This window comes from Thermobia domestica, chromosome 7, assembly GCF_964235325.1.
Source record: "Thermobia domestica chromosome 7, izTheDome1.hap1.1, whole genome shotgun sequence".
NCBI lineage: Eukaryota > Metazoa > Arthropoda > Insecta > Zygentoma > Lepismatidae > Thermobia > Thermobia domestica.
Window position 1 is genome coordinate 30035371 of NC_137460.1, and position 13275 is coordinate 30048645.

At 35.2% G+C, this 13275-nt stretch overlaps 1 protein-coding gene across 1 annotated transcript in view; it reads right to left on the reverse strand.

Annotated features, from left to right (window-relative positions):
* Positions 1 to 6052: 6052 nt before the first annotated feature.
* The window catches only part of LOC145689962 (uncharacterized), a 58256-nt gene continuing 51033 nt past the window's right edge, over positions 6053 to 13275 (reverse strand). Inside the window, exon 4 of the mRNA XM_081764350.1 lies at positions 6053 to 6219. Within this exon, the coding sequence (XP_081620476.1) occupies positions 6214 to 6219 (6 nt within the window). The 3' untranslated portion in view covers positions 6053 to 6213. The remainder of the gene's footprint in view (positions 6220 to 13275) is intronic.

A 13275-nucleotide genomic window follows, 5' to 3' on the forward strand; every position in this document is an offset into this window, starting at 1 on the left:
GTTTCATTGACACTCTTACTGCAATTATTTATTAAGTTAATTTCTTTAGTGCCCTTGTAAATACCTAGGAAATTTGCTTGTTTGAAATTATATGTATCGTACTGAGGAACGAGACAATATTTGCCACTATCTATAATTTTCCACTCAAACATGAATGGGGGATGGAAGCGATCGACTTTAGTCAGTGGTGGGATGTCAAAATGCATAGAACTGTTACCCGAATTTGTTAGCAACAAATCTAATACTCTTCCCGGATTACTATGGTCATATGACTTGTTTTTCTTGTTTAAATTTAAAATATTGCTTAATTCAAATAGTTTTTCTGCTTTTTTCTTCGAATAATAATTATCAGTTGTTATGTTACCTGAAATCCAAACTATGTCTCCTGCGTTAAAATCTTCTAATATAATTACATTAAAATGTTTCGTCAATACAAAAGAGCATAACCAATCACAGTAGTTACTAAAATCTTGAAGTAAAATGTCAGGAGGGAAATAAACTAAACATAAAATCAATGGGGTACTGTCAGGAATTAAAATTTTTGCTATAATAATGTCTAAGGATTCGTCAGGGGGATTAAGGATTTCACAAGAATATTCATTTTTTTATTAAGAGTAAACACCTTCCACCTTTAGACTTATTTGTGAGGGTTAGATTTCTATCTTTTCGTATCACACTGTAGTTTCTAGAGATTTGAGAAAGATAACAGTTTTCCTTTTTTATACCACGTTTCTGTTATACAATAAAAATCATAGTTCTCACAGTTTATTTCATCTGTAAATTCTTTTTCTTTTGTGTTCAAACCATTAGAATTTTGATAATATAGTTGTAAATATCTCGTATGCATTGATTATGTATTAGTTACCTGTTGTTGCTCTTTTCCATTCCGATCGCTTGCCGACGTGGGTACCACTATTTCATTCTTCAAACGTCCCATGAACCTTGTAAACAATACTCCTTCAGGCCACATGTGTGAATTGCACACAGTATCAAAATGTTTTTCATGTACACTAACGTAAAAGGATGAATAACTGTTGTGTTTTGTTTTTAATTTGGCACACTTTACAACATCAATGTTTGCACTATCTTTAATAAATGCACTAAGCTCATCACACGAAACATTAGGATCAAGTCGAGTCACAAACACTGCGGATACACGAGTTTTTTTTTTTTTTTTACCTTTAGTTTATCATTAGCACTTCTTCTCTGCATTAGATTTGAGCTTCTTATAGGTTCGCGTGATTCATGATTTGTTACGATTCCTGGCTGTTTTGCTGGATTAATACGCCTGGAGCGTTGGCTTACAACCTTCCATTCACTATTGTCTACATTTTTTGCAACTCGCTCATATGGCATGTCGTTCACTTCATTGACCTTGACATTGTTTTCATTCGAGCACCTTTGCACTAGAACACGGTCAGGTGTGGGTGGACTCTTTACAACTTCTGCAAATGTCTTAACTCTGTTCTCACTACTTGCTTTCACTAATTCGTTTAATTTGATGTTTTCTTCCTTTACAGAAATTAATTCAGCTTTCAATGCTTCATACTTGTCACTTATTTCCTGTAATATAGATATTACATGGTCTAACTTTTCATTCACTACACTATAGCATGAAACACCTTTTGAGTTGTTATTTGAACAAATAGTATTTGAGGATTTGTTTTCCTCATGTTCTAAAATTTCATCATCACTAGAATCACCACCATAATTGTCTTTTTGATCAGTGTCTATGGAACTTACGTGCTTCCTCAATGTAGGAGTAACTACCGTGTTGTAGTCTCGTTGCCTTATGCAGTTTTGAAATTTATATGTTGAAATGCCTTTTTCCGAATACATTTCGTATTCAACACGTCCAAACTTGAGACAGTTCTTTACATGATATCTATTGTTGCATAGACAACATGCTAGAATTAATTGTTTTCCAAAAAATGGCTTACGACACAGACCACACGTGTCGTCAGTTGGCGCCATCTTGACTATAATAATAATAATAATAATAATAATAATAATAATTAGTTGTTGAATCAAACCACTCAGACATAATTGCTTTTAATAGACCCTGTGAATAGGCCTATAGGTATTGATAATAATAATAATAGTAATAATAATAATAATAATAACTTTAGACGTAACTTTTCCTCTCGTAGGGGAATGGCGAGAGATCACAACACAGTGAGTCTCGTGACCACAATAATAGTGGCAATTCACGGAATTTGAATAGACGCCCAGTAATTTGTGACAAATGTGGCAAAGAGAATCATTTTGATCAGCATTGTAGAAGCAATTTGAACTAGTGCACAGGGTTGATGATGAAGGGCCATTGACTGTTAAGCGTGTTAAAGTCCCTATATATAGAGAAAACGAACTCTACCACATATTAACGCTATTATAAGTGGAAAAGAGGGCCCCTGTTCTTCTTGATTCGTGTATAGGCTCTCATATGGTTCCACGCGGTGCTAAGTTATTGGGCACGCGTTCATTTTTACTTGCAAATATGCAAATATGGCAAATATGCGTAGGAACACTTTGTCAGTTAATAAGATAGCTCTAGTTCGATTCCGGTTGGGATCGCATATTTTTTGCCATCCATTTAGTGTGGTTCCTACGCATACTCACCCTCCACTACTTGGACAGGATTTTTTGCTTGCACACAAGGCTAACTTAGATCAGAATGAATTGACTTTAGAAGTTACAAGGTTCGGAAAGATTCCGCCATCAACGTTGCCAAATTCTCCTCAAGTTAATTATGACTCATGAATTTGCAACTTTAATCACACCAGTTTTCAAGGCTTTGTCTTCCGTACCGTCGCCATCTCGTACAAAAACATGTGTTCCAGAAACCAAATGTTTTGATTTGGTGGGTTCTAGAAATTGGTTGCAACCTAACAAGTTTTTAGCAAGCACTGGCAATCTGTTAGTGCAAGAGTCATATGTGGATAGTGTTAATTCACATATTTGGGTAACTAACCCTACCAAGTAGCGATTTCTTTTATGGCCCCATATCATCTTAGGTAATGCGGTAGAAGATAGGGAAGAAAATTTGTGTACTAACCTTACGCTTGAAAATGAACCTCAACCAATTAAAAGTGATCAGTTTGACTGTACTGGAGTAAATGTGAATCCTGAATTGTCAGATAGTGAAAAACAACGTTTTTATGATTTAATAACGGAATTCAAAGATGTTTTAGTTGGTCCCCGGACGATTTCTCTCAAGCCCGTGACTATGAGCATGAAATTCGACTAAGAACTGACCAGCCAATAAACGTCCGTCAATACACAATTCCGTATCATTTACGTGAAGCTCTTAATGAACAAGTGCAGCAGTTACTTAAACAAAAGGTTATTAAAAAATGTAGTAGCCCTTACAGCAGCCCAATCACTTTAGTTCGTAAGAAAAATGTATCTTATAAATTTATTGCTGATCCTAGTTGAACTCTTGCATTGTGCCCACTTCTTCCCCGTGCAGCCCATTCAAGACATTTTCGTACGGTCTAGTGGAAAAAAGTATATAAATATCAGCGATCTTTCGAGCGGCTTATTTCAAGTGAAATTGACTGAAAAGAGTCAATTATATACTGCATTTTCGATTCCTTGTGACCAGCAGTATTGCTTTTGTTCGTTACCACAAGGGTGCATTACTTCCCCAGCTGCTTTGAACGATCTGATGATGTTAAGGCTTGCTGGTTTGGAGAAATATTCTGTGTATTATTATCTCGATGACATCGTGTGGGGATCGGATACGATTGATGAAGTTATTGAAACGACCCGAAAGTTATTCGAGAGATTGAGGAGTAGAGGACTAAAACTTTCAACAGAAAAAACAAAGTTAGGACACTTTCCTTTAGAACTTCTTGGGCATACTATTTCTCGTCATAGTGGGCGTTATTCAGAGAGAATGAGTTAATCGTTTGTTTGCCGCGGACTAGTTAATGGCATACTATATCTTTACTAAGGAAGGTGCACTTTTTTGGTATTCAGAGTCAACTTTGAGTACAACTAAAACGTTGATTTGGGTATGATTAACTTACACAACCCCAATGCATTGGTGAAAAAATGAATCTGGCAACTACGGAAAAGTATATGAGCGCATGCGTAGTCTTTAAAAATCAAAATAGATGAATTACGAAATCTAAAATATTGTGTCGCGCGCTAAACCGTGGGTATAAGATTAGCCTCTGCTCTAGATTAATTAGTCACATGTGATTAACTTCGTCAAATACGACGTCCTAATCAGAGACTGTGAATACAATTTTTATAACCATACTTTAGTCAACCTTGTAGTATGGCTTTAATCAGACGTCAAAACGACTCTGCATAAGGCCCAGTGTGTCGACCTCAGATCGCATTACGAATTCCATTCGAAATTACAAGCGCCCGAAAACTCAAAAACAACTGAAGATTTTTTTAGGGCTGTGTTCTTTCGTAAGAAATTATATAGACAATTTTTCAACTTTAACTGAAGATTTACAAAAACTGCTTAAAAAGAATGTTCCATTTAAGTGGACTGCAGCCAGCAGCAGGCATTTGAGCGGCTTAAGAATGCCATTTGTTCAGCCCAAACTCTTGCAATTTCACCCGTATAGAGACGTATTTGTTTATACAGATGCCAGTGTCCATGGGATTTCTGGATGCGTCCTACAACCTGAAATTGACGAAAAAGATGCTCCATTGGTCTTATTGCGTTTTGTAGTTTTGCTGTGGGTCCCCATAAAAAGAGATATACCATTCATTTGAACTCGAATTAGCTGCATTGATCTTTACTCTTCGACGCTTTCGCTACTTTTTATTAGGTAGACATGTTTTTACGTACTGACTATAGAGCCTTAACGTATCTTCGTCAGACGAAAAATTTGGCTAAATTTGCACGGATTCTTGCTGAATTAGAGCATTGTAACTATACTATTTCACACATTCCTGGCAAGTCGAACACTTTGGTAGACAGGTTGTCGAAAAATGTGCTACCGCCTCGAGATATCGACGACGAACAGGAAAATCTTGAAGATCCGCGAGTTTTCCACATCGAAATTGATGATACATAATATTTAAAAAAATTTTGAACAGATATTTGTGCGAAATTAAGTTAAATAGGAAACGTAATTAATATTAGATATTACTATATTAACTACGGTAATCACATTTGATTATTTTCTATTTTCATGTTACTGTGAGGTACAATATCCATGGTGAGCACATGAGTGTGTGCATGTGAAATGTGCGAGATACATATGTGTGTGTTCGTGCATATATATATATTTGTATGTATAAATATTGGTGTATGTATATGTATATATATATGTATATGTAAGTGTATATATGCATTATGTATGTATGACTATTTCTAGAATGCGAATATGAGGTTGTGCTTCAAAAATGTACGCATTGATCTCTAAAATTTCCGCATACAAAGTTATGTATTGTACTTGCTTATTGCTTTTACTATTTTTATTTTTATTATTTTCATTTATAAATTTGTTTTACTTATTATTGTTATAATAATGTAATCAATTCTGTACACCTCCTATAATTGGAGATCTCTCTGTTGGAGGAAATAAATAAATAAAATAGTAAAGTATCATGCAGAGAGAAAAGTCCAGACAACTAAAAAAATATACAAACATGAAGGAGAAATTGGCCTTTAGAGTACTTAGAACCCTTGGTAGGCACAGTGCCGTGCCGCGAGGGGAGCGATCGAGGTACGGCCCCGGACACCCGAGAGAGCGCAAAATTCGGGAGGAAAAAAGAAAAGGAAAACGTGGTAAAAGTGTTTAAAATCAAGGAAAACCAGGGTTTATTTTTGAAAATTTTCTTACGCCAATCATAGTAGCGCTTCGCGGCTTTTCTACTTTTCTAGCGACCTCACTCATATGTGAGGAGGGGCTGTCACATGTTCTCGCCTCGGGCCCTGATTTTCTCAACACGGCCCTGGATAGATACTCATATAGATTGGAATTTGGCGTCTCAGGGCATTGGATTATTTTTTTAAAAGTTAACTAATTTAACGAACCTTCATCAGTACTTTATGTATCTTATGCCTTACGATATTTACTCACTTTTACAGTTTCTCTAGTAGCCTTTTAAGAACACGGACAAAAACACAGAAACATTTAGGGCAGTAGACATCGCAAAAACTATTCGCATGTTCTTCCATTGCCTGAAGTAAAACAATAAAATATGCTGAACATGCATTTTTTTCTTCCATCTTCTGTGTTCTCAAATCTGTAAAAGAAACCAAACAAAGAGCAATATTAATACACAAAACGCTTAACATCTTAGCTGTTCATGGCCTAACTATTGCATCATCCGAACAACTCTTGATAATCCACAAACTCTTAATTTATCATACTTTACCGAAATACGGCATGACTTTTCCGACAATCTAATACTTTAAATGTTGTTAATACGCAAAGCTCATTAATATCATCACTTATTCACTTTTCTCTTATGATAGTCAAAACGTTTAGGGTACTTCCCATAGATATAGAAAAGTGAAATGTAGTATCCAGGCTTGGTGTAGCGTGCAAGTAAACAAACAAAAAGCGAAAGGATTCTCCCCCGAACCCCCTACAATGGAGTGTGTTAATTATTCAACAAAAAGACTTGAAATCAAATCAGAAAATTCATAAAATATAAAATATGTAGCCAAGTTGCAATAATAATAACAATAACAATAATAATAAAGGAATACCAGAATTACAATATCGATTACGTAAATAATACCTTCGAAGAAAGAAAAAATAACAAATGCCATGACGGGATTTGAACACAGGTCGCTGTAATGGCAGTTCTCTGCTTTCACACGTTGCCGTCAATTCCTCATACAAATGTAAGAAAATAAACTGGTAGTTATGCTAGTAGAACATAGCACACACTATTTCTGTGTGTGTTGATATAATTAAAAAAATGTGAAATTATTTTCTACTGTCTTTTTTTTTTTTTTTTTTTTTTTGCGAACTAGAAGGCAAAGAAGAATTGTACTGTAAATCGGGACCATTGCTGAAAACGATGACGTAGCCTTAAATTGAAGAACGTTTCGTGATGTTTTCCTCATTGAGGAACGTCTATATAACTTACCTTTCGGTTAAAGAAGAAAATCTCGAGTAAGTCACTGGGACACTCACATAAGCAACGTCTCTGTATAGAGGGATAAACCGTTGAGTCTTTTCAATTTGATCAACAGAGTGCTTTTTTAACTGTGTATCTTCGACGATAACCGTTTGGGATTCGAAGAAAAGCGTTCCCCACATAATTGTATAATAGAATTACGCGCATCTATTTACTTTATTTCACAGTTCTCCATATTCACTTTCTAATATTCGGTGACAGCTGTCATTGAAATTCATACAATTATATGCGTTATTATTATTATTATTATTATTATTATTATTATTATTATTATTATTATTATTATTATTATTATTATTATTATTATTATTATTCACGGGGCCCGGACCAGTCTGTCCTTAGTAGTGAGGATATCATTTTGGCCGCGCTCCAATGATTTGTCGTCAAGAATCCCGAAGGGACCAATACAAACTATCGTCAGTCATGGTATGTGGTTTTTATTATATATTACTTTTTCCAGACAAATTGCTTCTAAAGTGAGCTCCGGGACATCTAACATTAGTTGCCCATCGCAGGTCCACCAACGCTTTCAGCATGGGATAGCTTGAGTTTCAGGTTGTTTGCATTATCAGTTTTCTTTTTCTACCTTTCACAAAAAGAAAACTTCCCTACAAAATAACGTAATAAATAGAAAAATATATAAAATTATGTTTGAGTGTCTTCGAGGGCAAACGGTTAGAGAGTTTTATTCCCCAGTTTCGAGTAACCTGGATAAAACGTTAAACTCGACAATCTGGAATGTGTAATACTAGCTCGTGAAAGAATATAAAGAAATACTCGAAGAGATATACTTAAACTGTAGTTTCAGATAACATTATCCATGATGCTCAAGCAGGATGTTAAAGTTCCTCATATCTAAATGATGCAATGACATCGACTATTACTACTTCAATCATTCATATTCAACATTTTACTTTGACAATTTAGATTTGCATTTTCTTGACTATTGTTTCTACAAAACATTCTGTATTTTATTATGACCGAAACAAGAGTCTTACAACATTGAAATGGTAAAAGTGTGCAATTTGCTTAAGACACTTCACACCAAGTTTTTCCCCTTTTAATTGACAGCGTCTTAGAGTTGGGGGAAAAGCATTAGTTTCAAATTCCGGTGGTCCTCGGTTCGATTCCCGTCGGGTAATTAAGGGAAATTTTCGTCATTTGAAAATTTGATATTTCCAATGAAAGATAACATAGAAAATATCCTATTTCTCTCGGTCTTAGTGTTGATACGACTTTCTTCAGTGCACTCGCAAAAGAACAGTGGCCTACAAGATGACGTCAGGCGTGTTAACGTTGATTCGTACAGTCTGGGAATGTAACGTGTTTTGCTAACAACTGCTGAATACGTAAGGCATATCGTTAGTATAAGTCAAAAACACGACTGATCAAAAAGAAAGGTTATTATTTCACAGAAATTGTTTATGTTTCTATTACTTTTTCTTGTACTACTACTACTGCTAAAAATATTAATCTTTTAAGCAATTCACAATTTCAGATGCGTTCCATATCAATAAAAAACTTCAAATTGAATAATCGGAAATTTCATATAATATATGTAACCAAGTCTCAACTTTTCAACAACAACAACAACAACAACAATAATAATAATAATAATAATAATAATAATAATAATAATAATAATAATAATAATAATAATAATAATAATAATAATAATAATAATAATAATAATAATAAAGGAATAACAGAATTAGAATAGCAATTACGTAAATAATACCTTCCAATTAAGAAAAAAATAATTTCCACGATGGGATTCGAACTCATGTGTCTGCCACACGAGTTTCATAATTTGCCAATCTATTAAAATTACTCATACAAAGATTAAACAATAAACTAGTAGGTATGGAGGATAAAAATATAATTTTCTTCTTTTACACGAGTTGATACAATTCAAAGAAAGCGAAAATAAGGTTTGCCAGCTTGCATCTTCGCAGATCCCAAGAGTTCCAGATATCCTCTGCTCTTATTGTCTGATACAGATAGGACATCAAAAGTCATCACCTACATATAGTGGAGAGTAAAGGACAAACTACTGTCGGCCGTCGTAGCCTAGCGTGGGTTCAAATTCTGCCCAAGGAATGCTTTTTATTTTTTAAAATTCCATACCACTTTTCTCATTAAAATAAGATTCTCAAATTTCACCTTATTTAAACTCAGCATTATCTATAAAGAGAACATGTTGTAACCTGAAATTTCTGTCTGGGCATTGGCAGGCAATTAATATCTTTAGGTCTTCAGCAGCCGACCAGTACATTTCTTCTGTTGAGATAATGTAGTTTCTATAAAATATAAGAAATACGATTATATTTGTAAAATTGTCCATCATTTATTTCACAGAGTTTATTTCACGTGTTTACACGAAACAAGAGAGTATTACAGTTTCTATTACTATACTGGTGGCTCAGTGGTGGAGTGTTCACGTCTGGTGCGTGGGGTCCCGGGTTCGATCCCAGATCCCCCATGTTAATTTTGTTGTGGACAAACCCCGTGTGCGTGGGTTTTCTCGGGGTTCTTCCGTTTCCTCCCACTTTCATTCCACCATTTCATTCATTTATCATAATCACCGTCTCTTTTAGCCTAACCAGCATATCCGTGGGACGTAAAACTTAAAGATTTCATTTCATTTTCTATTACTATACTAAACTAAAAATAAATATAGCAGCTCTTAAAATGGTTAATATTAGTTACAGACTTATAAAACGGTTCATCTACACAGACTCTTATACTACTTGGGTAGCAGGATATATACATTTTAATTAACTGAGACGACGCTGCATCTACTTCGAATTATGTTTGGTGTCCTTCAAACTCAGATTAGAAATTCGTAAAGAATAAATGAGACAAAACTTACATTGGCATTAATTCATTTAGCTTCCAAAATATATCTGATGCATCGTTTCTAGATAGAAATATAGTTATCACTATCAACATGTATATGATGTTTTAGGAAACAATAATTATGGTAAAATATCAACGCTCCTTTTCAGATGTAATGAAATTTTACTTGAAGTTTTCATTGAAATATTATTATACGCAGGGCCGGATTTAGGGGGATGCAAAGGTGTACGTGCACCCCCCTTGTTGTAAATACTGGGAAGTAACTGTGAAGTGACTATGAGATGATTGTGTGAACTCTTGATTTAATTTGCTAACTTCAATTTCATTATTTTATTAAATTACGTTTATCTACAACGGAATCATGAACTCTTAAATTTCAACTAAACAAAACTTTTATTTATGATGTACATTTGCAGACGGCTTGAAAAAGAATGTATTTCTTAATGATCATTACTGACATTGCTAATAAACATGACTAGTTTCCTTCTTGCTTTTCCGCTCCCCTTCCGCTTAGCCTAATGTTCTCGTTAATGAATGTAAAACTCATTGTTTTATGGTTAGGCTAAGCAAAACCACGGAGGACACATCGACACGAGGTATTTGCCACAAGGTTTGGATACGTGCAGGATCGTCATGAGAGGGAGAACGCACCATTAGAGAACGACCAACTTCATGTCTTGGAAATACCATTCTGCAGGTTCATCGCCACAGATTCACTTGAGTTAGACACCTGACTAGAGGAATGCAGATGTAGGAGAACATCGTGGAAGACTCACCGTGAAAAGAGAACTCGACGCTCCTAGCAATTCAATAGGATTAGGATCCAATTGTTGTCTGACTAGAGCTTCCAGGGAAAGCCATTCGTCTACCCAGATGACCAGGACGATACCAGTCTCATCAGAACTATCAGGCTAGTAATCATCCTTTGTATAATAGTTTAAACATTTTTCTGTCTCACTCACCTTTTCCTCGAACTAGTCATTGTCAAAATTGAGACATTTGAGTTTTATTTAAATTCAACCATAATTTTTACAGTTAAGTACCGTGTTGCGCATCAGTTTCATCCTCAATTGTCATATTAATTTTATGAGTATTTAGAGATTGTTTTGAGCTAAAAACTGATAACACATCACGGCACAATATACACATCCTAAAACGAGAAGCTAGCACTAAAAATAGCAGCACTTTCCAAAAATTTCTGCTGTCATGTGTTCGTTTGGGGCTTAAAGGAAAGCGGAGTTTTGCAAAGGTAAAAGTTTACGTCAATTTTCTGAAGGTTGAAGGAAAAGGATTCATCGAGAGCAGGTATTTGGCATTCCCAGGGCAATTCCACATTCACACCACAGACGCCTAAAGGCATCTTAAAGATTTCAAATATACTAGTAGGTATTGGTACACGCGCCTCCTCTGTGAGAAGATCCTAGATCCGGCCCTGGTTATAGATGTTCTTAAATATTGAAATAATACAATCAGTATCCCCAATTAAAGCAGTTGAACTTTAAGACTATCATGATACTAACGGCAAAAAGGGACAGCTAAGCCGAAGCATGAGGATGTATAGGATATATGAAGAGAGGAGCTCGATTCAATCACCACATATTTAAAGCAGTCAGTCAGTACGCAATTGACGAAAAGTATTGGTGTCTCGCTTGTCAACGCGTGCGATAAATTAAACTGCATAAAGATCAATAAATTGCTACCTAAAAGATCTCACTGGGAGTTTATGTTAACCATATTTGATAACGAGTTTATGAAATACTTTGTAATTCAGCAGATAAAGAGTTCTTAGGCAACAACGATACGAATTCAGTAGATAAAGACTTCTTAGGCAATTACGATACTAAAATGTTCAGTATATAAGATACAAGGAAAATAATGACAACGGCATTACACTCGTGAGCTACGCAACTTGCAAAACAATTATACTTTGTACCCATATCGTGACAGTCATAAATGTACTTGGAACCTCACCAGATGGAAAGCAATAATCAAATCGATCATGTTTTAGTAAGTAGAAGACAATAGAGTATAGTTGAATTCAGTCGTTTGAAGAAACTGACTGTGACACTCATCACTATCCAGGGACATGGATTATAAGAGAGATTAATGTTGAAAAAAGGGATGCAGCTTCTGAGAACGTCAAAGTTTAAGGAAATTATAAAAGGGTCAGGCTTGGCTTGAGAGAGTTCAGAATGCATTAGTGTAGGAGATACGTGGGTTCGAATTAAGGTGATATTAAAATTTCTCTACAAGAAAAATTAGGGAGGACGAAACAAGTCATGGTTCGCCCAAGAATACTCTAAGCTAGTAGAAAAGGAAATGTAGGCAAAACTGCGTAGGCTGCAAAATCCAAATTATAAAAACTAACAAAACCCCGTTGATATCAAGCAGGAAAGCTTAGAAACTTTTAGAACAAAAGAGTGATTATTGAAAGCTAAAGTTGCTGAACTTAAAGATAACAGCAAGAGAAGAAAAATACATTCCGAACATGCATAAATAAGGACAGTTGAGTTAATTTGGTTTTGAATTTGTCCCTTTCAGCAGCGAGGCTATATCAGACGGGACCTAATGATTAACTTGGAATCCGAACCACATGAGCTTGCGCTCGGAATTGAACCGGGGTATTCCACGCCAAAGGCGCGTACGTTAACCGCTTAGCCACGAAGGAGTTCTATAAATAAGGAAAGGTTGTAACTTCACGCTCATGTATTAAAAAAAGTCGATGGGAGATTTCTGAGAGAGACTCTGGTAGTAGTATTTTGAATAGGGAAAGAGATTTCTTTGAAACTTTGCTCAACACGCAATCAAAAAATAATATAATTGGAGGTTTAAGGAAATATTTGGGAACATCTACAAATAATGAAAGGTGTAACTTTGCGCATATATATTAAAGAAGTGGGTGTCAGATTTGTGAGAGATTCGGGTATTGTTTTGAATAGAGAGAAAGATTTCTTTGAAATTTGGTTCAAAACGCATTAAAAAAATAATATACTTGGAGAAAGAGAAATGCATAAAGCCAAACCGTATATTTTAGAGTCTAACCAAACAGAAATAGAAATTACTATAACTATATTAGAGAAACAAAATTTCTCCGGGCGCAGACTAACTTACTTATTTAAGCTGGAAGAGAGAAGCTGTGGAACGAAATACATAAACTTGTTCTCCTAATCTGGAACAAGGAGGAATTGCTGCAAGGTTGGAAAACCAATCATTCTTCTAATTCACAAGAAAAGAGACAAAACCGATTGTAATAAATATCAAGAGATTTCTCTCTTGTATAAACGTCTCATT